At 33.8% G+C, this 24,287-nt stretch overlaps 1 protein-coding gene across 1 annotated transcript in view; it reads left to right on the top strand.

Moving 5' to 3' along the window:
• The window catches only part of LOC136409674 (protein qui-1), a 131,387-nt gene extending 107,353 nt beyond the window's left edge, over positions 1 to 24,034 (top strand). The window contains exons 21-27 of the mRNA XM_066391347.1: positions 8,650 to 8,993; positions 9,491 to 9,847; positions 18,219 to 18,417; positions 18,482 to 18,709; positions 18,767 to 18,966; positions 19,184 to 19,288; positions 21,170 to 24,034. Of these exons, the coding sequence (XP_066247444.1) occupies positions 8,650 to 8,993; positions 9,491 to 9,847; positions 18,219 to 18,417; positions 18,482 to 18,709; positions 18,767 to 18,966; positions 19,184 to 19,288; positions 21,170 to 21,250 (1,514 nt within the window). The 3' untranslated portion in view covers positions 21,251 to 24,034. The remainder of the gene's footprint in view (positions 1 to 8,649; positions 8,994 to 9,490; positions 9,848 to 18,218; positions 18,418 to 18,481; positions 18,710 to 18,766; positions 18,967 to 19,183; positions 19,289 to 21,169) is intronic.
• Positions 24,035 to 24,287: the final 253 nt, after the last annotated feature.

Below are 24,287 nucleotides of genomic sequence, written 5' to 3'. Positions count from 1 at the left end.
TAACAACTTTAATTTTCTTGATTTTTTAAATAGGATGGTATATTTTTTATGACGTAAAATGAAGAAAAATTTAATTTTTTTCATTTTGATATAAAATAATATCATATTTATCTTAAAATAAATGGAATTATTAATTATTTCAGGAAAACCTGCATTCATGGCAGTGTCTGACTATTCAGTATGCGTTGCCATGGTTTCCACGTCGTTTGTTTTAAGATGTGGCAGCCTTTTTACGGTTTTCTGATTCTTCAAAATTTCTTTATTTTAAAATTGGCCATCAAAACGAAGTATACTCAACAAGAACTTATTAACATGATTTATGTAATTGTGATAAAAATTGTTTATTAGCAACTCAGATTTACGCACAACGATTTCCCAATAGAGGACATCCTGACGCAAGGAGCCTAGAAAGTCTAAAGGTGCGTTTTGAAAGGGCAAAAAGTGTTAATTATGAAAAGAAATGATAAAAAATTAGAAAAAAGTGTAGAATTAAAATTAGAAATTATTTTAATTTTAATTAGGGCAACAGGTATTCAAAATCTCTTCCGTCGTATTCCAATCACGCTGCAGCAAGAAGAATGATCTAGCATTAGAAAGCATTTCCGTAATAATGTTTTGAAATGACTTGAATCCTTAATTTTATATCTTCGCGCGTTGTTGTTAGTGTTCTATAGACATCCTGACTTCACTTTATTCCAAAAAAACTAGTCCAAAGGAATTAAGTCGGGACTCCTTGCTGGCCATGCAACTGGACCTAATAGACTTTAATAATATTATTATCAAAATCCTAAGCCTGCATTGTTGCTACAAACTTTATCTACAAATCCATTTTTCAAAAAAATGTATTGAGAGGTGTTCTCGTACACGTACACTAAAATGAAATGGAGCTTCATCTAACTGAAACCATATTTGCTCTTTTACGTTTTCCAGGATGTGTTCTAATTGCAGAGGAAGATCTTGATTTAAAGAAATTAGGAAAACATTTCCAGTCTCTAGTTTTTCAAAAATAGATGGTCCAACAACATAATTGTGAATTATTCCTGCCCAAACGTTTAAACTCCAGTTCTCTTGAAAACAGTTCATTTGAATGGTACGGAGGTTATCTGTTCCATAATAGTGAAAGTTGTACTTATTAATGAATCCGTTCTGATGAAAGGTGCACTCATTAGTAAACAGAACTAATTTTAAGAAGTCTTTTTAAGAAGTATTTTGTTGCTATATCCACTGGAAAAAATTAATTCTAGCGCGAAAATTGGCATCAAATAATTCTTGATGTAATTGCAAATGATATGTATGGAACTTACTTGCCTTTACACATTTTACAACTGATGGTTTTCTTACTTGCAGTTCCTGACTAATTTCTCTTACGTTAATGCTTGGGTTTTCTATTACTGATAAAGTGATGTGCAGTTCATTTTCTTCTAGTAAGACCCTCTTCTTTCAACCTTTCTTTTCATAATTAACACTTTCTGCGCTCCTTTAGACTTTTTAGACTTCTTACATCAGGATGTCCTCTATTAGGAAATCGTTGTGCGTAAACTTGAGATGCTAATAAACAATTTTCATCACATGAACCAATTACATAAATCATGCTAATAAGTTCTTGAGTTAATTCGTTTTGATGACCAATTTTAAAATAAGCAGATTTGACAGCAGTTTAAGATTTGAAAGCAAACGAGCTGTCAAATCTTAAAACAAACAATATATAAACCATGGTAACCATGGTGCATGCTAAGCACTCAGACACTTAGCCATGAATGCAGGTTTTCCTGAAATAATTAATAATTCCATTAATTTTTAAATAAATATGATTTTATTTTATACCAAAATTTAAAAAATTGTATTTTCTTTCATTTTACGACATAAAAAATATATCAACCCATTTGAAAAAATTGAGAAAATTGAAGTCAAAAAGATGAAAATTAAAGTTGTTTTGTGGTCACCCTGTATGTGTTTTTGGCTCATCGAGTATTCGTGCCTGTTAAGATGATATTGAGAATCCATCCGAAAATTATCAAAATCTAACTTAAACTAATTTCGATATTAATTTTTTTATGAAGCAAAGCAAATGTCTAATTCTTTTCAAGTGTTACAACTTTGAGTCACTGCAACCCAGTGTAAAAAATAATCTAGAAACTAACATAGGCTCAAGAGAAAATTCTATCATGTGAAAAAAATGCAGGTGGTGACATTTAAAAAATTACATCGTATGACACCTCGCTTTTTTGGGACACCCTGTAGGGTTACCGTTAATTTTAAAATTTACCTTCTTTAACCTCATATATATGTATCTCCATGATTGATTTTTTATGAAATCACAAACAAACTTATCAGTCCGAGGGGCTGTTAAGTGGTTATTATCAAAATGTAGAAAGACAATCTAACGAATTTACTTCTACCCGACCGCACTTCTGCCTTTTTACAAGGTGTTGAAAAATATTTAAAGAGGTAATAGTATGAAACAAAATAAACAAAAAAGGGCCCGCAAAGTAACGGTTTCGGAGATATACGGGCCCAGACGCATTGAAGTTGGACAAAACATAAAATACAAAGTTATGTTTTTTTTAGATTTAAATATTAAACAAATTATAATAAATACAGAAACACAACCAAGCACAATTTATTGTATTATTATTTGTTAACACGTTAGAGTTAATTTTGACAAAATATAATTATTTTTAAGTATAAAAAATAAAAACATTAAATTTATTTTGGCATATTTAACTTGGACCATATTTTAGTTGAAACTAAATTATTGTCAGCCATTGAGTATAACTTTCTTTTTTGTTTTAAAACTGCATTAATGTGTATGATGTAACGTAATTTGCACAAGATTTTGACAATATTCTGGTCTAAAACTGTTCCATATTTCCTTTCATTCCGTTTTTAATTCTGGCAAATATCTGACAGGAGTAATTTGTAAGGCTTTTTTCATGGTGTGTCAAAGTATTTCAATTGGAGACAAGTCTGGACTATTAGAAGGCTATTGTAGCAAAAGTATATTATGGTTTTGAAGTCAATTTTTAATCATTTTGGCTATATGGCATGGAGCACCATCTTGTTAAAATGTAAAATCTTCCTCTGACGTTTGTAGGTGTTCAATTGATGGCAAAAATTTCTTCTCCAAAATGCTTTAGTACTTGTTAGCATTTATTGTACCATCAATGAAGTAAAGGGGCCCAACATCTTGAGACGACATAGAGTCCCAGACCATCACTGAAGTGACAAATTTGACTTTTTTCTGAGACAATCGTCGAGGTATTACTCTCCAGGCTGGCAAATAATTCTACTCTGTGGATCATCCACCTTTAACTCAAACTTTGATTCATTATTTCATATGATTGAATTCCATTGGTCTTCAGTCCAATTTATTCAGTTTTTAACCCACAGTAATCTCCTTTTAATTTGCTTTTGAGTTAATAATGCTTTTTGTTTGGCCTTTAAAAACATAAGCATTGATTTAAGTAACAAGTAACGTTGTGTTAAAATAACCTTTATCTTATAAAAACCGTATCCCAATTGCTTTATATGGCGTAAGCAAGTATCTTTAGATGTGATTTTTCTTATAGCTTTGGACTATTTTGAAGCTAAATCCCTTGACGAAGCAGGCCTGTTTTTTTAATACTACATCGTACAATGCGATGATCTCTTTCAATAATTTTCGTAATCCGTCCTTTTCTCAGGTTCTATTCCATGTTGCAGTCTTTTTTGTACAATTTAATAGTATTTTGCAGTTAATTTTAAGGCACATTTAAATTTTTTAGCAATTTGGTGCCCCTAAATTCGACTTTTATGGACCGATACAATAGCTTGTCGCAAATCTTGTGGAATGGATTTAACACCAACCATATTTGCATAGAAATAGTTTTATATTTGAATTACACGTTTAAAATTATTGTATGTTTAAAAACTTAGTCTGTATAAAAGCGTTTTCAAGTAAAAAATTGTTTGGGTCATAATAAAATGTTTATCTCTAAACTCCCACTTTTGGTCCAAGTTAAATGCGCCAGAATAAATTTAATGTTTTTATCTTTTATACTTCAAAATAATTGTATATTTTTCAAACTTAACGCATTAACAAATAATAACAAAATAAATTATGCTTGGTTTTATTTCTCTATTTATTATAAAGTCAACAGCAAAAAACTGGCGCACTAACCATTTTTTTTTCGGTTATGTATTATGAAGAATTAAGTTTTTTTGGCGAAACGGAAAGTTTTTATGATGTTTAATTAAAAAATAATACGAAATGAAATATTTAAGGTGCCTACAAAAAATGCATTTTATTAAAAAAAAGAGAACATTTTAACAAAATAGCAAAATAAATTTCTCCTTTTTTCTTAATGCATATAAGCAAAAACAAAAAACAAAAAATAAGAATATTTATCCAAAAAAATCACATCGCCTCACGATGCGTTTGGAAGTAAATTGCTGCAAAAAGAAGTAAACTGTTCTAAAAATTATTATCACTATGTTTGAATAAAAAGGAAACAAACACTGGAATTATTTTTAACCGCCTAAAATCTAAATAAAAAACTAATCTTACCAATCATAAACAATAATATGGAGATGTCGATTTTCAATACATATTTTTTCCACATTAACTGGTGTGCTGTTGAGTTTAGTTTTGTTTAATATTTCTAATCTAAAAAAATGTAACTTTGTATTTTGTGCGTGGTCCAACTTCATAGGGTCTGGGCTCGTAGAAGGTTATTCTTTTACATTAATTTGCAATTATTTATTACTTATTTATTATGTACAAACAAACAAAAATCATTCTTTTTTTACCGTTTTTTTGCAAAAACTTGCATTTTCTTAGCATAGTATAAACATTACGTATTTAACTGTTGTCAGTTCATAAGTTCTCGTTTGTTATTAACGCAGAATTAACCGACATGCATTTTATTTATGGTCGCACTAAAACCGAAGCCTGACGTCTTTATGCCGAAACTGATCCAAATTGCCAGATTTCATCACATTATATGTTTGTAAAAATTCACCAAACATAGCTTGACATCGGTTCGATGCGCAAACAATGCTGTTTATCAGGAAGATCAAGGAAGATATCTATGCCTAGAATAGAGCGGATAGAGCATAATCCGGGAACGAGTGTGCGGAGAATATTAGCCACGATAGGAATTAGTGCTCCTCTTCTTTAGAGAATCCTCCACGAATAGCTTCTTTATCCGTACCATGTAGAACTAGTATAGGCCTTAAATCCACTTGATCATCAATCACGTTTGGTTTTTTGACGCTGATTTCTACGCAGTGATGCTGAAAACACCCGTTTTCTTGCCAATATTCTTTTTACTCATAAAGCTGACTTCACACAAAATAAAGTTGTTAATTTTCACAATATGCATGTTTGGGTCGACGAAAATCGCCATGCTTTATTGAAATCTGGACATCAGACAGACGATTTTTATTAAAGATTTCAATCGGTATTGTAAGCAACAGGTTTCTAGGTCGTGTCATTTTACCAAACCGATTGATAGGCGCTGCTTACCTAAATTTTCTGCAGAACACAATGGGTGATCTTTTGAACGATATTTGTTTAGACCAAAGGCAAAATTATACCAAATGTCGTTCCAGCATGATGGTGCTCCAGCTCATTTTTCGATTGCTATTAAGAGCATTTACACCAAATTTTTCCACGTAGATAAGTAGGAAAGGGCGGGCCTGTCCTATGGCCTCCAATATCGCCCGATTTAAACCCCTGTCTGAAAACAATTCAGATTTCTTGGGAATTTTTAATTTCAGCAATAAAGTAGGTCTGAAGACTGACCATAAACCCAGGCGACTACCCCGGAATGGTTTAGAACCTGAAATTCCCGAGAGGTCTTTTATTACTATTGTTGGCCGAAATTGGGCTATAGTTTAAGAATCGTCTAGTGTTTGCAAGATGTTGGAATTAGGATAACATAACTAAAAGCCGACAAAGGTCAGTTCCCAGATCGTGTGGGTCTTATAAACGCATTTGGCGCATTTTATTATCCCTACAATGCAGCGAGGAAGAGATTGGATTGACCGTCAATTGGGGTATTGTCCTTTCATCCTCCTTTGTCGGTTGGGACGGATCCATCCCCTCCAAAGGGATGAAATCGAACCAATGAGAATAATGGAACAATAAGTTTTCCATAAGGAACTGAACGGGAGAGTCTCCATCAAGCTGTCTTCAAGAACAGTCACACAAAAACTTTCAACATAACATTAAACTAAGTTTCACTCTTGCAAACACCACATGTTAATTACCAAAGAAATATATTTTAATAAAGCGAATCACAAGTGCATCAATTCAGTTCCTCTCGGTCTGACAAAAACGAGAATGGTCCTTCGGTGATACACAAAACCTAGAACCAGCCGCGGAAGCAGATACCACCAAGTTGTATCAGTGTCTTGGAGAGATTGAGTAGCAACCATCCCTGACAACCTCCTAGATTTCTTTTTTTGGGGATATTTTAAAACATTCGTCTATGGTACTTCTGTAGATAGCCTCAAGGAGCTATAGTTATGAATTAATAAAAAATGCCCATAAATCCGAGCCAATGAGGGGATTTTAGAAAGAGTTCGAATATCTTTCAAAGATGTGGTGTCCGCTTGGAAATAGAAGGAGAATATATTGAACAACTTATGTAACTTTATTTTTTGTTTTTCCTAGAAGCTTATTTTATTTGCTTCTATATAATAAATAAGCAATAAATAACTGCAAATAAATGTTTCAAAAAAGAATAATCTTCCGTATCTCCGAAACCGTTACTTTGCGGATCCATGTTTATTAAGACTTTTTTGTTTATTTTGGGCCATACATTACCTCTTTAAATATTTTACACTCTTTTTTAATACCCTATATATTTCGACTGCTTATTCTTTGCTCTTGCCATCCCTTCTCAGTTCCAGGGAGATTTCGCGGTCCAAAATAGTATTCCCCAACACCAGGCCATTTAGTAGCGGCAATAGTAGTAAACCCATTTTACAGTGCTTCATCTCTAAGTGGCTCTGTCAATTTGCCCTTTATTATCTTATTGCTAAATCTTATACTACAATACTAAAATCTATAAACTACTAAATTTCGCCCAAATATAATATAACAAAAATGTTTCTAGTGAGATCCGGTCGCATTCATACCTCGGCTTTCAAATTATGAATTGAAAATTTAATGATGTCACCCAATTACATTATGCTCGACTTATTGAATATTCAGCATGATCAGATACATTATTCAAATGTCGACACGATTAATGTTGGCTGAAATAATTGAAAAAAATATGCCAACTCTCTGGAAATAGCAAATATCACGGAGCAAGAAATTTCCACACATATGTAAAATTTCACGCCTGAAAGAGGCAAAAGTTTAATTACTGTTCTTAAATAACTTCTGCAAATTTGGATAGAGGAATGATGAAACTGCCAAAGGGGTCATCTTTTAGCGTAATTTCACCGTGAAATCGGCTTTCACAGCCCGAAGAAACTCGCGGGAACAATGCAAACCATGTTTAATGCGACTTACACTCCTAAATTTCTTAGCAGTTCATTTATATGCTTGGATTACAGTTTTCGATTCCATTTTGGCCTATTATTTCGAAAATAACATCGTAAATAAATGGAGCTCATTGGGTCTCTTAATATAACCAAGTTTTATAAATGGTCTATCGACCTTTTAACGGTGGAAATAAAGTTTATAATGGCATTTATGGTATGGAAGATTTAATAAATAACGAAATCCAGTACTCTTTATGGAGACATTTTCGGTTTTTCTGACAAATGCTCTACCTCTAAAAATATTACATAAAAACCGCACCTACTTATTTAGTTTTTACGAGGTATTCAATTTTGTGTTGGTTGTATAATAGTGTTATGCGCTAAAATTTACTTTATTACCGGGCTGTTTAAATACCTAGCGAGAGCCCCGTTATTTAAGTTTTTTATAAAGTAATTTTCCAAAAAAAATGGGAATTAAAAACGAAATGTTTTTGATTTACACGTAACACATAACAAAATTCATTGCAGTCACGTAATAATCGAAAATTCGCAGTTGAAAAGGGCAATATGGCAACGTAGTTGCCACGCAAGCGCATTTGAAGAATTCCCGGGTTTATTACCATATAGTAAATAATAAATGTTACCAAATAGAGCTTATATAAGCTCTATTTGAGACTCTAACATATTTGGCGCCAACCAAACTATCGTTTTCACATTTATTTGTCTGGATAGCAAAACTATCTAATGAAACTTTTTCCAGAAGAACTCTAAATTTTTTTATCAGGGCCTAGTATGACTCTGGTGTCAATCGCGTGCCCATTCAATTTTTCGAATATTATCAGATTCGGTATTTTCATATTTCTATATGTATATACTTAAGCAAATCCTATTGCTTCTGTGAAGCTAGAAATTCTGAGATTTCAATCAATGTGTAAAAAAGAAATAGTGGTCATTTTCCCATCTAAGGTTCACGTTTTCCTTCCATAATACCGAAATAACGTTTGCAGGAGGGGATTAAAAATCAGTGCCGCAACTTAACAAAGATAAATGGGGAAATAATTCAATAAAATCCAGGGAATCCTTAGAAAGGAATACCGACTTAGAAAAATCGAATTATGCGTTAGTCCAAATTGATATCCACTTTTCGACATAAATTATACTTTCTTTCAGGCGGGAACCGTATAATATTTTACACATTTCGGAGCACGGACCACATCAAGAGCTTCTTAAAAATAAAGAAAAAATGCCATCAACATCTAACTGCTCACGCAGGATTTATAACTTGCCTGGACATTTCACGTGACGGACAGCTATCAGTCACAGGGGCCACTGATCATTTGATCAATGTTTGGCAGCTCAATAATCAAGAGCTGGTACTTACTCTCAATGGCCATTCGGGACCGGTCACGGCTCTAAGTTTCGCTCCTAGTGGACTTTTTGTAGCGTCTGGCTCTGAGGATAAGAGTGTGAAAGTCTGGGGTTTGACTCATGGCACTTTAGTCTTGACTTTTTCGGTAAGTTTCTTCTCTTGCTGAATTTCAAATTTTGTGCGACACATAATGGAAGCTGAGATGAATTAAATACGTATTTAAATAAAGTGTTTCATCGCGCACAAACAAAACTTCCAAATGAGTCCGGCACCTAAAGAAAATGTAGAGCAGTAATTTCAAAAGCAACGAGGAAATCTGGGAAAGATTAATGATCTCTCATTTCAATTAATGAATGCTCCTTGAGAAAAAGCTCGAATCCGTCGCGCGAACAACAGCTCTTGCAACGGGGCGTTGTTTCTGAATTTTGAATGTAGTTTCAAGTTCAGCTTAACCTGGCCAAATCTTGGATTTATGCATATTTAAAGTGAATTATCGTTTAGTATAGCGCAAAATTTTAAATGTGCTGAAGTTTCATGATAATCTCATCTGGAGCATGATAGTGGAAGTGTCTCGCCTTGACATATATTTGGATGAACTGCAGAGATGATTTTAAACATTAATCATTTCGTATATGTTTGCAGCGTCATTCCGCATCAATTACCGCAGTGTCCGTGCTTATGGATTCAAGCAGAATAATTTCGAGCGACATCAACGATACCATTTTCATCTGGCATGCCGATAATGGGACTCTATTGCAATCGTATTCTGGACCCAGCGAATGTGTGAAAACTACTACGAATATGAAATATGCAGTAGCCACCAATGGAGATACAACACTTAAGATATGGTCGTTAGTAAAGGACGATGAAAGATACAGTGTGTCGCATTCTGAAGAAATTACTTGTTTCGTGTTGACAGTCGATTCTCAGCATATTATCACTGGATCGAAGGATATGTCATTGAAAGTATGGCAACTTGCTGGTGGAAAATTATCTCAGGTGAGTTTCAGTAGCATCTACACGTTAAAGTAGAATTTGCGAAATATCTCCCGGATATACAGGGTGTTTCTTAAATATGGAGTACAAAATGAAGGAGTGCTATTTTTTGAGCCAAAATAAGAAAAAAATCATAAACGTATGTCTTGAGTAGCTTCATTTCCCAAAAACAGGATGGTGAACCTTAAAAAAGTACTCCTGCACCATTTCGTTAGTCACTGAATTAAATTTTTATAATTATTTTAATTTTTTGAGTTTTACAACGGGGAGGAAATTAATTCAGACAATTGAGTGTTGCGGGTTAATGCTCGATCTATTTTTATAGCGTGGACCCCGCCACAAGTAACTCTTGTCCGCCAATTTGTCCAGTGGAGTCTTGAATCCATAAATAGTATAGGATATTTGTTAGACAATTACTTAGGAACAGACGAGACTCGATAGATTCAGTTATTTTGAACAATCTGTGTAATTATTTCATTTTCTTAAATTGAGAAAGCGAAGGAAATTCCTCCAGCGAGTTAAGTGTTATGAATTGATTTCGAATCTATTTTTACTAGGCAGACACCGCCACAAATGACACTGTTTGCCAATTTGTCCAGCCGAGTATTGAATCCATAAGTGATAGTAGTATCTGTCTTTAATGATGACTTTGTTCAATTCCCTCTAGTCAACACACAGCCCAATGTCGAAATTTCTTGGAGACAACCACCAGTGGCCTCCGACTCGTTCTCCTGAAATACGCCATTGAACAGCAGCGCTTGTACTTTCTCCTGTAACTTGGCACGCACTGGACGCGCGACAAAATAGGTTTCGCCCTTAACAAGTTTATCTCCATTACGCTTAATCCGAATTCCCATTATCTCCATTACGCCTAGATTTGTGACGCCGACGTCATCGATGTCATCAGCGACACAATCCGAATACTCGTGAACTAATATTAGTACAGCTTCCTGATCACATGGTTCAACTTCTCCTAAACCGATCTCTCGTATTTTCGCTTTAATATCAAAAATTAAATACATCACTCCTTACGTAACTCAATCCCCCTGTCAGAGATCTAAAGACATCGCCGTAGCAATAGCATTACCCTCCGGCCAGCTCATACTACAGGAACAGTATATATAATCACGAAAAAATTACTTCAGAAAATTTATAGGATAAGAAAAAATGAACTTCCTACGGAAAGTCTAAAATGACGTTTTTTAGAATGAGGGGCAAATTCATTTATCGATTCAGCAATAAAATGTACTGAATAAAAAAAAATTGTTTCAGAAGATTCAGAAGGAAATCCGCCTGAAAAATGAAAGAAAGATTACCTTAGATAATTTCGGCAATTTCCTCGGAAGACTCAGACTGAAAGTTTGTGAAATAATGAGCAATTTTCTTTAAAATATTTGAATCTATAGAACACTGCAAAAATTTGCTAAGAAAATCAGAAAAAGGAGCTACTTGAAATTTATAGAAGTTCTCTTCTAATACACGTACACTTCATCACTTTTCATCTTCGATTCTAAAGAACGATTTAATATTCAATTCATGCGAATATGCACTTGAAACAATCTTAAAGACTAGTAGGTGTTTACATCTATCTTTATAGCACTTTTATAACAATCTGTTAAGTGGTCTCCATAAATCTGACGATGAATAATTTAAAATTTAAAAAACCATCCCCTGCTATGCAGCTTTTTAATATACTTACCTGTATAAATGGATTTTCTGCGGAAATTCCCTTCCGATGGTTTTAGACTCGCCAGTTATTGTGCTAATAACGAAAACTCGACTTAACAGTGTATCGGGCACGCATTGAAACAAACGCTTTTTCATTCATCATTTACATACATGGACAAAAAACCACTAAATGAATCATCTTGGAGATACTTAAGACTCTTCTAAGGCATGAAATTGCTGGATGAGATTTAAACAGCACTTTAAAAACTTTTACCATTTGTCAAATGCTCACATGCATAGGCCTAAAACAGACAAGCTTGTCGTTTTCTTCACTTTTTTTGAGTCATGATAACATTTTTTATGATTTTGGAAGCGCCTTGGGGCAGAGGTGCCGGAAAGTGTTGTTTATAGAAGTTGGTTAAAGCTTAAACATGGAATTTCGCCGTAGGATCGGCCTGAGAACACCGCAAAGCAAACTAACGCAGTTGCAAAAGATAATGTGAAAACGGGCTGTGTTATTGTTTCAAAGGATTTAGAATCTACCGCATAATAAGGTGCCTGGGACGAGAAAATTTTGTGGATAAATTAAGACCGCAACGTTGCCTAGAGGAGACTGGGGCCATTATCTACAATCAGTCAAGGGTCACGGTTTGCGCTTACAAGTTTACACAGATTTTAGTAGTACATAGAATACAGGGTTTTTTCAAGTCTAGAAACGGCTTAATATCTTAAAACGTAAATCATAAAGAAATTAATGAAATTTTGTACTCCATGCCCAACCCAATCATGATAATATAGGCGAGGTTAGCAATGTTATAATTTTTTCCCCAAATAATAGGATTTTCTTATTTCAAATAAAGCACCGGGAATATTATCACTTTTCAGGATTCTGTTGGAGATTTTAATAGATTTAATAAAAAATTTCATATACCCACAACGTGTCAATTTGAAACGAACAACCCTCGATATTTCGGTCTTTATAAAAAATATGTAAATATGCAACAACACGGCAATTTTATTTTCAAGAAGGATAATCTTTAAGCAGGTTTTCTATTAAATTACATGCACCCTCTAGCGGGGGTGGAAACAACCACTAAAATCTTAAATTGGAAGCGAAGTTGAGTTATACCTCATTTGAAAGGTTTTCCACATTACCTTTACAAATGTATATTTTTCATTGAGATTTTTTCGAAAAATCATGTCCAAACTGTAAACAAGCTTAGGTATCAACTATATTGTAGAAAAATTGTTTATTAATGTTTTAAATATTCAAAACGACGTCCATTATTTTTTCAAGTGTAATAGAGTGTGTTTTCAAACTCCACTCTAACATTCACAAAAACTTCTACTTGAATATCCCTACACACAGCTATAGTGCTTCTTTTCAATCCTACCAAATCTTGTGGCTGCATTTTATAAACAACAGATAATTATTTTGATTTTTATTTGTATTTGTAAATTCATTTATTTTAATATTCTACTTGTAGAAAAAACAATAAGAAGACTGTTCGATTAAAAAAAGACGATGGAATTGTTGAGTTTTTTATTAAATTATTATTTGTTGGGTCCGTTACTGCATGCAAGCCTCGCGCTCTTTCGCTCACTGTATTCGCACCACTCTAGCGCTCTCTGTCTACCACCGACTAGATAGCACGTGGATCTTCCCGCATTGTCCGGCGACGTCGAGAAGGGTCAGACCCTTCTAGACAACACGGTCAAGAAATATAAAAGGTCGTTGGGAAATAGCACGGATTGATTGAGAGACAGAGTCGGATTAAGAGTTAGATATAGTATCGTGTTTCAAGTGAGAACGTTACAGTGCAGTGAAGTGTTCTTTAGTTGTTAGTCATTACTTGTATTATATCTTGGGTGTAAATAAATTAGCTCCCCAAACCCAACATTATTTATTATCATAAGTTTTATTTCGCCAGTTAAAGACTGGTAATAGCGTTTTACAAGAAGATCTCCATTTTCGACAAAATGAAGCTCCACCACACTATTTTTTTCGTGTTAGACAGTGGTTACATAATATATTTTCTAACAAATGGATTAGTCGAAGAGGACCAACAGAGTGGCCATCGCGATCGCCCAATTTAACCCCTCTGGATTTTTTTCTCTGGAGGCATTTTAAATCTGTTGTTTATAAAACTCAGCCTCAAGACTTGTAAGGATTGAATAGACGAATTACAACTGCGTGTAAGAAAATTTAAGTAGAAGGTTTTGTAAATGTTAGAGCGGAATTTGAAAACACCTTCTATTACTGTTTAGAAAATAATGAACAGCATTTTGAACACTTAAAACAATAACAAATAATTTTTCTACAATACAATTGATATCTAAGCTTGTTTACGGTTTGGACATGATTTTTCGAAAACCTCTCAATGAAAAAAAAATACATTTGGAAAGATAATTTGGAAAACCTTTCAAATGAAGTTTAACTCAACCCCCCTTCCCATTTAAGATTTTAGTGGTTGTTTCCACACCCGCTAGAGGGTGCATGCAATTTAAGAGAAAACCGATTTAAAGATTGTCCCCCTTCAAAATAAAATCGACGTGTTTTTGCACATTTACATATTTTCTATAAGGACAAAAGTATTGAGGGTGATTCGTTTACAAATTGATACACTGTATATCCAACAGTTTCTGAGATAATTACGTCTAAAATTTTATATGTTCCACACTTTTATGGGTTGCACCTCTGCAAGATAGAACAATACCGTTTTCACCAGTCAGTCTTTAATTTTGAAAAATATATAAACTTGCATTATTTTTGTAATTTTGAAAGATTTAAAAAATTCCTGCAAGCTTCCAATACACATTTTCGAAATGAAAAAATATATAATTTGAGAGACCTTAGAAAAGTAAGATGAGCTAGCGTAAGTCTTGTTATTCTACATATATCGATCCATTAACGCGTGTATCCGTTAACATATCATGTATGAGAAGAAATTTAGGCGTCATTATCTCAAAAACAACTGAAGATGGGTATAGGACATTCATCATAAGATGTACTTAGAACAACCGCTTTATATATACTTAAAACTGAATCTAAAAAAAGCAATAATATTGAGAGTCCCATTTGAAATAAGAAATTATTGATATAAAGAAAAGCCACCGATACTGAACTTTTTAAAATTTTCATATAACATTTTTTAAATATTTAAGCCATTTCTACACTGTAGAATACCACTTAATTCTCTCAAATTCGAAAAAAAGTTCAAAACTTTTCAGCATCGAACTATTGGTAAATAATTTATATCTTCCCATTATTCTTTTTATTGGAAGTTTGCACATATTTACGACAAATACAGCTGAAGCTTCCCATCTAAGTTTATTTTTATTCAGCCTCATCTTTGAATGGAAAGAAAATCTTAATTTCGTTTTTGTGTACCAACAATGTACGCTTTTCATGGATTTTCAGGCGCTTTCTCAACCCTCTCTGTAATTCAATAAACCCGCGAAAACAGTACAAAAACGTAACTTTGTAAATCAGTTTGCTTGACACGTCTTATCAGAATATTCGAAATTATTTAACACTTTCAGAACTTAAACCTATGTGTGTAATGTACAATATCCACACTAGAAACTATTCTCGAAACTTTGTTGCGATTGCAGAACTAAGTTTCTGTTCCTGGCGCATAATTAACTGCGCGGTGAAATCCTAAGTTGCCATACTGCTTTCTAATCATTTAATTATTGATCTAGGATTTTGTGTTCTAAAGAAAACAGAGCATCATACTTAAGTAGTTTGTGACACGTTAAGTTTTCATTAATACTAAGAATGTTAGTTAAGATTCGATTTTATGTCCTTTTTTACCTAAATATGTACAGAATTGTTTCTTATATTTTGATGGGTCCATGACGCGTTGTTAAGGACTTTAGGTTATTGTTTCTTGGCGTAGTTTGCTTAGTTAATTTATTTTGTACTTTCATCCCTTAAGTTACACCCATGTGTATCGATACGTATTTGAAGGATTCCATCTGGGCACCAGACCATCGTACCCATCAGGCCATATCGAAGGGCTCTTTATGGCTGGGAAATACGCTGTTCGTCAAAGGGAGCTTTCTAAATTGGACCATTGCCGCGATCCGCAGTTCGACGGATCTGCAATACTTCAATGAAAGCGACTTGTATAGGTATTTGCCAGATGGCGGCGATTTGTGACCTTAGGCGCAACCATTGCCCGTAAGGGCTTCTGGTATTGGTGCGCCCCTGATTGGAGTTCCTCAGGTTTAGTACTTAAGGGATGATCGCTGTAATTTTGCTCTCTTTGACCGGTGCTCGCTCCAGACATGTGATCGTAAACGTAGTTCGTAATCTTCCCAACTAAGCGAACTCCCACTTCATACTTAGACCAATACTTTATCATTATTTATATAAGTGAAAATTAATACAGTCCACTTTTGTAAACCAAATCGTTGTTTTCGTGGTTTCGTTTATCGAAGGAACCTTAATACGCGTTTTACGCAATAATTGAAAAATACACGATTAGAAAAAAAGCAAATGGACTCAACCATTGATTGGAAACCTCAATTAATAGATAATTCCTCAAACTGTTTTTACACAAATTTGAAGCACGATATTCCCAAAAGTTTCCCCTCTCCAGGTGAACGAAATTAATAAACAACAGTAGCGTATTTCGATTTTTTTAGACTTAAATTTCTAACTTAGGCTTTGTAAAAAAATATAAACCTATCAATCGAAATGTTAAGCAAAAGACATGAACTTTAAAATTTTGAACGCAGTTGGTATTATTTTTTTATTGGAAATATAGGGAACCAGTCAATTGTTTTGATGCGCTGCGTTCCGAAAAATTCTGGCATCAATTTTCATGTTCCGGAAATGATAAAATTTTAAAATTTTTGCATTTAACAAATTAAATTTTATGATATTTCTCTCAATATAGTTAAAATAGTACTTTAAAAAAATTGTTACTTTTTAGAAAAATTGAGTACAATAAATATTTCCCCAGTATTATTTATACAAGGTTTCCCATTTAATTTCCTCAATGGCCGCGTTGCTATTCACAATACCGTATGTCACTGAGAAGGATTTTTTGAAGCGTTTAAATATACATATATCTAACAATATATGGAACAAGCCATTAAAAAAGTTAAGTTTTGAGAGCAACGAAAATATAAACTTTCAAATGAAGAGTTTTTTTTTTTATAATAAAAGCGCTATGAACCTTTGTTCAAATATGAGAAAAGCCCCGATACTTGTATTTGCATAGTACAATATACGGCTCGCACTAGGATAATTGGACACCTTCTATACAGAGCGTCCGAACTAAAATTTCCAATTTCATTGAAATGTGGAAAAAGGCTAAAATATGTCAATTTTAAATTGAGAGGGAACCAAATTTTACCTTGATTTTAAAGTAATTTCTGCATTCCTCTAGCGCCCAAAGCCACCCCTTCAAAAACTTTAAATGGCAAGAGAGGCTGAGTGAGACATTATTTTGAAGGTGGTTCCATTCTCCATGCAATCATGTTTTTTTCTCAAATTTGAGCGATTGATTTTTCAGAACACTGGCTAGATGACTGTGAAAGGAAACAAAAGTGGTTATGGAAAAAACAATCCAATTCGACGAATGTATATTACTCAAAATGTCCTCCAACAACTTCCATGCAATAGTACAAGGGAATTTGAAAAGCTTCTCTAACGTTTTGCAACACATCTGGCGCGATCAAACGGCACCCTGCGATGATTCGTTCTCGAAGCATTTGCAGAAATGCAGGTGGTGTAGCATAAACCTTAGATTTTAAGTGGCCCCTGAAAAATAATAAATAAATCTAGGAGATTAAACATTTTAAAACATTAGTGCAGAAAAGCTAACATTTCTCAGTCCGTTCCTACAAAAAAAAAAAAAAACCGTTTACAATTTGAACAGGAGTGTACCGGATTAACAATGTTGAAAAGTTCAATGAGACTACGACAATTTCGCGATTCTGAAAAACCAATCGCTCAAACTTGAAAAAAGACATAGTTGCATAGAGAATGGAAGCAGCTTCAAAATGATGTGTCACTCGACCCCTCTTTCCATTTAAAGTTTTTGAAGGGGTGGCTCTGGGCGTTAGAGGGATGCCGAAATTACTTTAAAAGTAAGATAAAATTTTGTGCTCCCTAAAGTTGAAATTGACACATTTCAACATTTTTCCCACATTTGGACGAAATCGAAGATTTCTCAACTGGTGCAAATTATAGTTGGGACACCCTGTATAACGGAAATATAAAAAGCCTTTTTCCACTTTCCCACAGGGAATGCCAACAGAAAAATAAACCCATTTCGCAGCGTTACGATGTACTTTAGAACGTTGGTCGTTGTCTGAACCGTTGTTTCAGTTTTAACTCATATTTGCTATTGTTCTCGAGCCTCACCTCAGTCATTTCATTAATAAATCGTGCATTTATATCTAATTTGATAGAAGAGTTGATCTTTATATGCCTTTTTAATATGGCCTGAATGTAGTGCCGGCGTTAGTCCCGGAAAGTTTTTATAAGATGAGAATTTTTAATGAAGTAAACTCAATTATAGAACCATCCGCCGTTGATTGGAACGTGATTAAAATACTTTTTTCATTGTTTGTTTGAACACATCTTAGGGGGTTCAGTTACCCTTTGTGCGTAGATATATTCTCAAGGAGACTAATTAACATTCATATCTGTTTGTATATGTATACAGTATACATAATTTAATTTTAGGTTCTCATAGGACATACAGATACGGTGACCTGTGTAGCGGTTGCAGTGTCGGACAAGACCCATGTAGTTTCGGGGAGTTGCGATAATAACCTCATCGTTTGGGACATAACAACTGGAGCTGACCTACACACGTTGTCTGCTCATCTAGGTTTCGTCAGTTGCTGCAAGATGAGCGGCGATGGTACTATAGTGGTATCAGGTGAGACTTTCAGCAAAATTCCACGAAAAACCTTATTGGCGTTCAATAAATTCTATTCATATAGGTGCAGACGACAAAAGTATTATAATCTGGGACACAAAGCAGGGTTTACAATTGACTTCTCTACAACTCCATTATCCGATAGTCGGGGTGGAACCCACTTCCGACTTTTCCAGGATAGCTGTTCTCTTGAAAGACACCCAATATAGTCCCATTATTTGCTTACATAATACTCCGGCCAAGTATGTTAAATTGCCGACTTATTGTGCTCCCGATAAGGATGTTATCGAAAGTAAGCTTTTGCTGCTTTCCCTTCCCGCATTTGAAGGAATAACAACTCGATTTTAAGATCCCAAACCTGCCCCGAAGCGCCAAATGAAAAGACTGCTTAAGAAAGAAGTGTCATTGGACACGTACACGTGGCAAAAAAAGTATGCTCATCTTACCTCGAATTTGGTGATTCCCTCAATAGACGAGAGGTTTAAAAGACGTTTCTCTGTGTCAGCGAGTATGGAGGAAATATCAAAAATACCTCAAAACGAACAAAAGGTAAGTTCAGATTTGAAATGGGCGAACAAAGAGACGGATATTTACTGTCGCCCTGGGAATTCAGTAAAAGGGAGTATTTACCTAATTAGGCGTTAGCTTGATTTTTAAGTACTATATAGGATTGCTTGATTTAATATAGGGCCTAGTCATTTCACGCCCGATTGAATAATTTAATAATATCGAAATGAGAGCTTTTACTGAAAATCGATCGTGATAGGGAATGGGTTCCAAACAAGCGTCCTTGGCTCAATCTCAACATTTCGACCAACTGGAAGCACTCTGGAATAAAAGGTCTCCTCCTAACCGGAGAAAACTTCATCAGGTAAATATACTTGATACATGTGTGCTAGTGAAGTATCTTTCAGTTGAATTCCTAAATTGTGCTCTCGAAACGTTTTAAGCTATCAACATTTTAAAATAGGTATGAGAATGAGATACAAGATGTCCCTGAAGTGACCGTACTAACGCTAGTACAAAAATTTGTTAACCAAAAATGAGTCGTTTTAGGCAAAATTACCTATATCCAATGTTGCTTTGACGACAAAGTTCTCAAATTAATATAGTTTCTTCAAAATACTTGCTATAGATTTTTATTGATTTTAAGTAATTTTGGAAATACAAGTGACTACATAAATGGGGGTGTTTTAACGTAAGCAGTATGTTTTTTTAATATGTGAAACTATTAAAAATGTCGCGTGGTTTGTAAAGAAAAGCTTGTATTTTTGTACACCCTGTACGAGTGATTATTATTTTTCTCTGCCGCTAGCTGAGTTTGTTTTGAAACTTTTTTGCCTCTTATCAAATTTTCGCCATATATACAATTTTTCTGTAAAAAAATATTTACGATATCTTGTAATCCATCGTTGTTGTTTAGTCGGGATGAAAACATGGAAAACATTTTAATTCTAAATAACTGCCAACTTAGTTTAATTCTTATAACAAGTGTTCAAAACGTGCCCATTCTCCTAAATACTTAATTAAATTCGTTTCAAAAAATTAATGTATACTTTAGGTATCGCGACGGGCTTTTTTCAACATTGCTTTCACAACAATGATGAATGGCAAGGTATCGTAAATAATTATTTTGTAAAGAAACTGTATGTCTAGTGAAAATTTTACAAGAGACAAAAAAGTTTCAAAATAAAGTCAACTACTGGAGAGAAAAATTTAACGTTATTCGTACAGAGGGCAACAAAAATACAAACTTTTATTTACGAGCCACGCGCCATTTTTAATATTTTCACGCATTAAAAAAAGATCTCGTTGACGTCGAAACAGACCAAATTAAGTAGTAACTCTTATTTTCAAAATTAGTAAAAATCGATAAAAGCGTTAAGCAATTATTTGGAAAAAACTATCTTAATTTGAAAACTTTGGAGTCCTGTAGCAGCAAAACAAAGCAACATTAAATAGAGGTAAGTTTGCCTAAAATACTTTATTTTTGATTAAAGAATTTTTGGTCAAGCCTTGTACGGTCATTTCAGGGACTCCCTGTGTACATCTTCTGTCGTTGACAATTTTTAAAACTAAATCCCCTCCTTTTATCTTTTATACTGAGTAAATTAGCTCGAATTCCAAGCTATTCGAAATTGTTGTATTCCGGATAAAAAAAAATGTGAAACTTTCGCTTGGCGCCTCAACCCCTAATCCTTATCTTCTTATAGGATTAACTTATTTTCCTTTGGTACGCCTTCCTTCGCCTTTTAAAATATAATGGCTTTTATGTGAAAAGTAACGGAATTGTTTATCCAGAAAATAAAAGCAGTAAGAGAATGCACGTCGAAATTTCGTTCCGTCATTGTCGTGCTGATCCAGCAGGTCGATTTCACCCTTAAAAATGACGACAATGATGATTTAACCAGATAATGGCTCGCTTAGAAATAGATACAAACTGTTCATTGTTGTAGATGGTCCGAGTTTCAGAGCGAGGCACGAAAGTTTCACCTTATTACGCTATATTTTAACTTCTGCTGTTGACCTAGAAAACGCGACAATTTTTCAAATCGTAACAAGGGAGCAACGGAAATAAGGCCTTGAGGCAACATAGCCCGTTGTATTTTTATATTACGGAAAATTGTTCAATTTTAGACTAAAAATTTGCGTATTTTTGGCGAATGAGTAACTTTTAATTCATTTCTCCCACAGACGACAATATAAGTAAAATTATAGTAATTATTAAAAAATCTTTTTTCTATTGTCGCAGTCTCTATCGAAGCAATCGTCTCTGGCGGAATCCCAAATTTATTCTTCAGAAGAAGAGCATTTAGATGCAGGACAATCGTAAGTTGCCAACTTGCCCCTTTTAATATAAAATAGCCGTGCAGCTCTTTCCAAAGCAGGATATTTTTTATTCGATTCTGCTCACAGCAGAAAATGTATGTAAAAAATACATCTGTTTACACTCCAAATCATTATTCTTGTTATTATTGAGTTCTATAAAGGTGAGTCATGCATAAAATAAAGTTCACATTTGGGAACATCCTGTAGCTGAACTATTTTTCGGGCAACCGTTGAATTTTTTATGGAAATATAGTTCCATCAATTGGATTAAGAGAGATAATACTTATTATTGATTATTAAAAGATAATAATGTAAGATCGTTCCATTTGCTATTCTTCTATCTAGTCATCTTTTTTTAATATAACTAGGAAATGCCACTTTATGGTTTGCACAAATACGTTTTTTCACTACTAGCTTTAAAATACACTATTATTGGGTGCGTTAATGACTGAAAAGTACATTTTGTCGCCTTTGTCTCTTGTTGTTCCTAGTTGAATAACAGTTTAACAATAAAACACATATGGGTCATTATTTACGTAGCGAACTAATCGATGTCAATGTCATCCACATCTTTTTATAGTTGTCATGGAAATACATGTCAACTGAAACGTCACGTTAATGTTTTTCGGATTTAATTTCTGCTTATGTTATATACTTTTCTTGTAATTTTATAAAAATCTAGTTAAATCTGGTAGTGGAGAAAATCGTATAGAGGGTTAGCCACGCGACCCGTTAATTAAAAATCTTTTGACTTCCCACTATCGTAGCCCAGTGAAATTTGATTTCAGGCTAAAATCGATCATTTTGAATCCAAGTAAAATATTTTCAAAATGGCGGCACTACCGGTTATACCGGAAGCAGTTACCAACTTTGTTATTTTAAATGGGATCTCCTAATTTTTTCATGTTTTTCTGTTTGTTCATTAAATTTACGATCAGTTTATGTAGTGTCGGATCTCTAAAATTCTTCAGGGAAGTTCTGGGGCTCAAAGAAGATTTAATAAGTTCCGTTTCGACGTATTTCAATTTGACAAAAGGCCTTCCACAATCCCCGAAACATGGGTCTGAAATTGCATGACTTCAAATCTCAATTACGTATTTCAAATGGAACACCCTGTACCATAAAGCATTTTGGAATTTAGAATTTAATTCTGCATCAAATATTGTTAAGGTTTCCTGGACCGATTCGAACGACTTTCAAAATAATTAATTTCAACCAAAAACTCTCCTTTCATTCGATTTAGTTTTAGACTTTTCATAGTTAACTAAGATAAAACAATACATGTGTATTTTCAAAAAAAAAAATTAAATATTTCATTTGGATTCTAAACGGTCGATTCTAGCTGAAATCAAATTTCATTGAGCTACGATAGTGGGAAGTAAAAAAATGTCTAACGAACGGATTGCCTGGCTTATCCTGTATACACTGCGGTTGTGAAATACTTATGACCCTTAAGTCTTAAGTCCCTCAGCGCTACGCGCTCCGGGATTTAAATTCGGCTCGTAATATTATACTTCATAAGCTATATAATATACTATTATTTCTCACAATTATATGCTTATTTAGTTTTGGCTAACAAAGGTAAATATCAGAAAAGTTATATACTCTCGATTTTAATATAATCATATAAATCTCTAATTGTTACTAATGTCTACAGTTTATACGTATATTTTTATATTTAAGTTTTTACAAAAAAGTTTTATATAGCTACTTTATAACTATGATATTACTCGCAATTTATAATTGCATTTTCAGCAAGATGTCCCATTCGACTGTTATCGCTAATAATTATTGTGGAAATGGCCGAATGCCACTTAAAATGTTTTGTAGATAATATTTATAATGATTTTGCAGTCGCAATTAATATTTATATGCGGAGTAATTCAGAGTTAAATGTACATACTCTAACCAGAAGTAGGATAGCCGCCCACGATTCGATATCACCAAATGAAATGATGGTTATTAAGGTTAATTCGTGTTGCGAAAAAGTGGTAGAGATGTACGGATCGTGAAAATAATGTGGCTTAGGCAGCTTTCCTTGTTTTACGAGAAAAGTAGCAATTTTTAACAAGAATGGTATCCAGAAGGTATCTAAATTTTCAAATTTCCAGGTCCCGCATCCTATGTGTATTACGTTACAAATTATATCGCCCAGATCTAAGTTGTTATACAAGGCGTTTTAAAAGGTATGACCAAAAGCAAATTTGGCAAAAAATCCAAATTCCCCCTTTATCTGACTTCAATTTCGATTCCGGATCAAAGAGCTATTCTACGTCCTGGTAGGCAATCTACGTTTAACTCTAGATCACGCTGTATAATACGCTTTTTCCTTCCTGTATAATTACTATAGGTACCTCTACATGAAAAATTGTCCTTTATTTGTATAGTTTCAAATCGCTGATAGAGTAGTTACAAAATCACCGTATTACTTAGCAAACTCCCTGCTAATCTTAGGATTATATTTACATATGTACCTATACGCGAACTTCTCATTTCTAATATTTTCTTACAACGATATGCCAGCTATTTTCCTCAATTTCAAAATTCATCTATTAAGTATGTAATTGCCTTAGAGAAAACACTGTGAAACTGTCTACTTACTTATCTGAAATTCTAAAGTAACTCTAAAACTGTTAAGCAATAAAGTATTGAAAATTATACAACCTAGTAACTGTTTTAGGCAATAAAACTCAACATAATAATATGTGAAACTCGTTAATATGTGTTATAGATATTAGTGCCATACATACCTAATAAAAGTTTAAACATCAGTTTAGAGGAACGTGAACTTAAGTTGTTTTCTTATACCTATCCGATCCTAGAGAAAAATCATGGGCCCTTCCGAACGGCTAATAGGTACCTCTACCTGCTTATATCGTTTATACTATATACTTATATTTTATTTTTATTTACTAGTTTATACTATATATTGTTATATATGGACACACATATTTATACACTACGATATATACTTACATCGTTTTAAAGATTTGTGGTTAAACCCCTTTTTCACTCCTCATTTTCAAAGTTGCTCATTGTAC

This window comes from Euwallacea similis, chromosome 6, assembly GCF_039881205.1.
Source record: "Euwallacea similis isolate ESF13 chromosome 6, ESF131.1, whole genome shotgun sequence".
In the NCBI taxonomy this organism is placed as follows: Eukaryota; Metazoa; Arthropoda; class Insecta; order Coleoptera; family Curculionidae; genus Euwallacea; species Euwallacea similis.
Note: the sequence above shows the minus strand (reverse complement) of the source record. Positions and strands in the feature narration are given on the sequence as shown.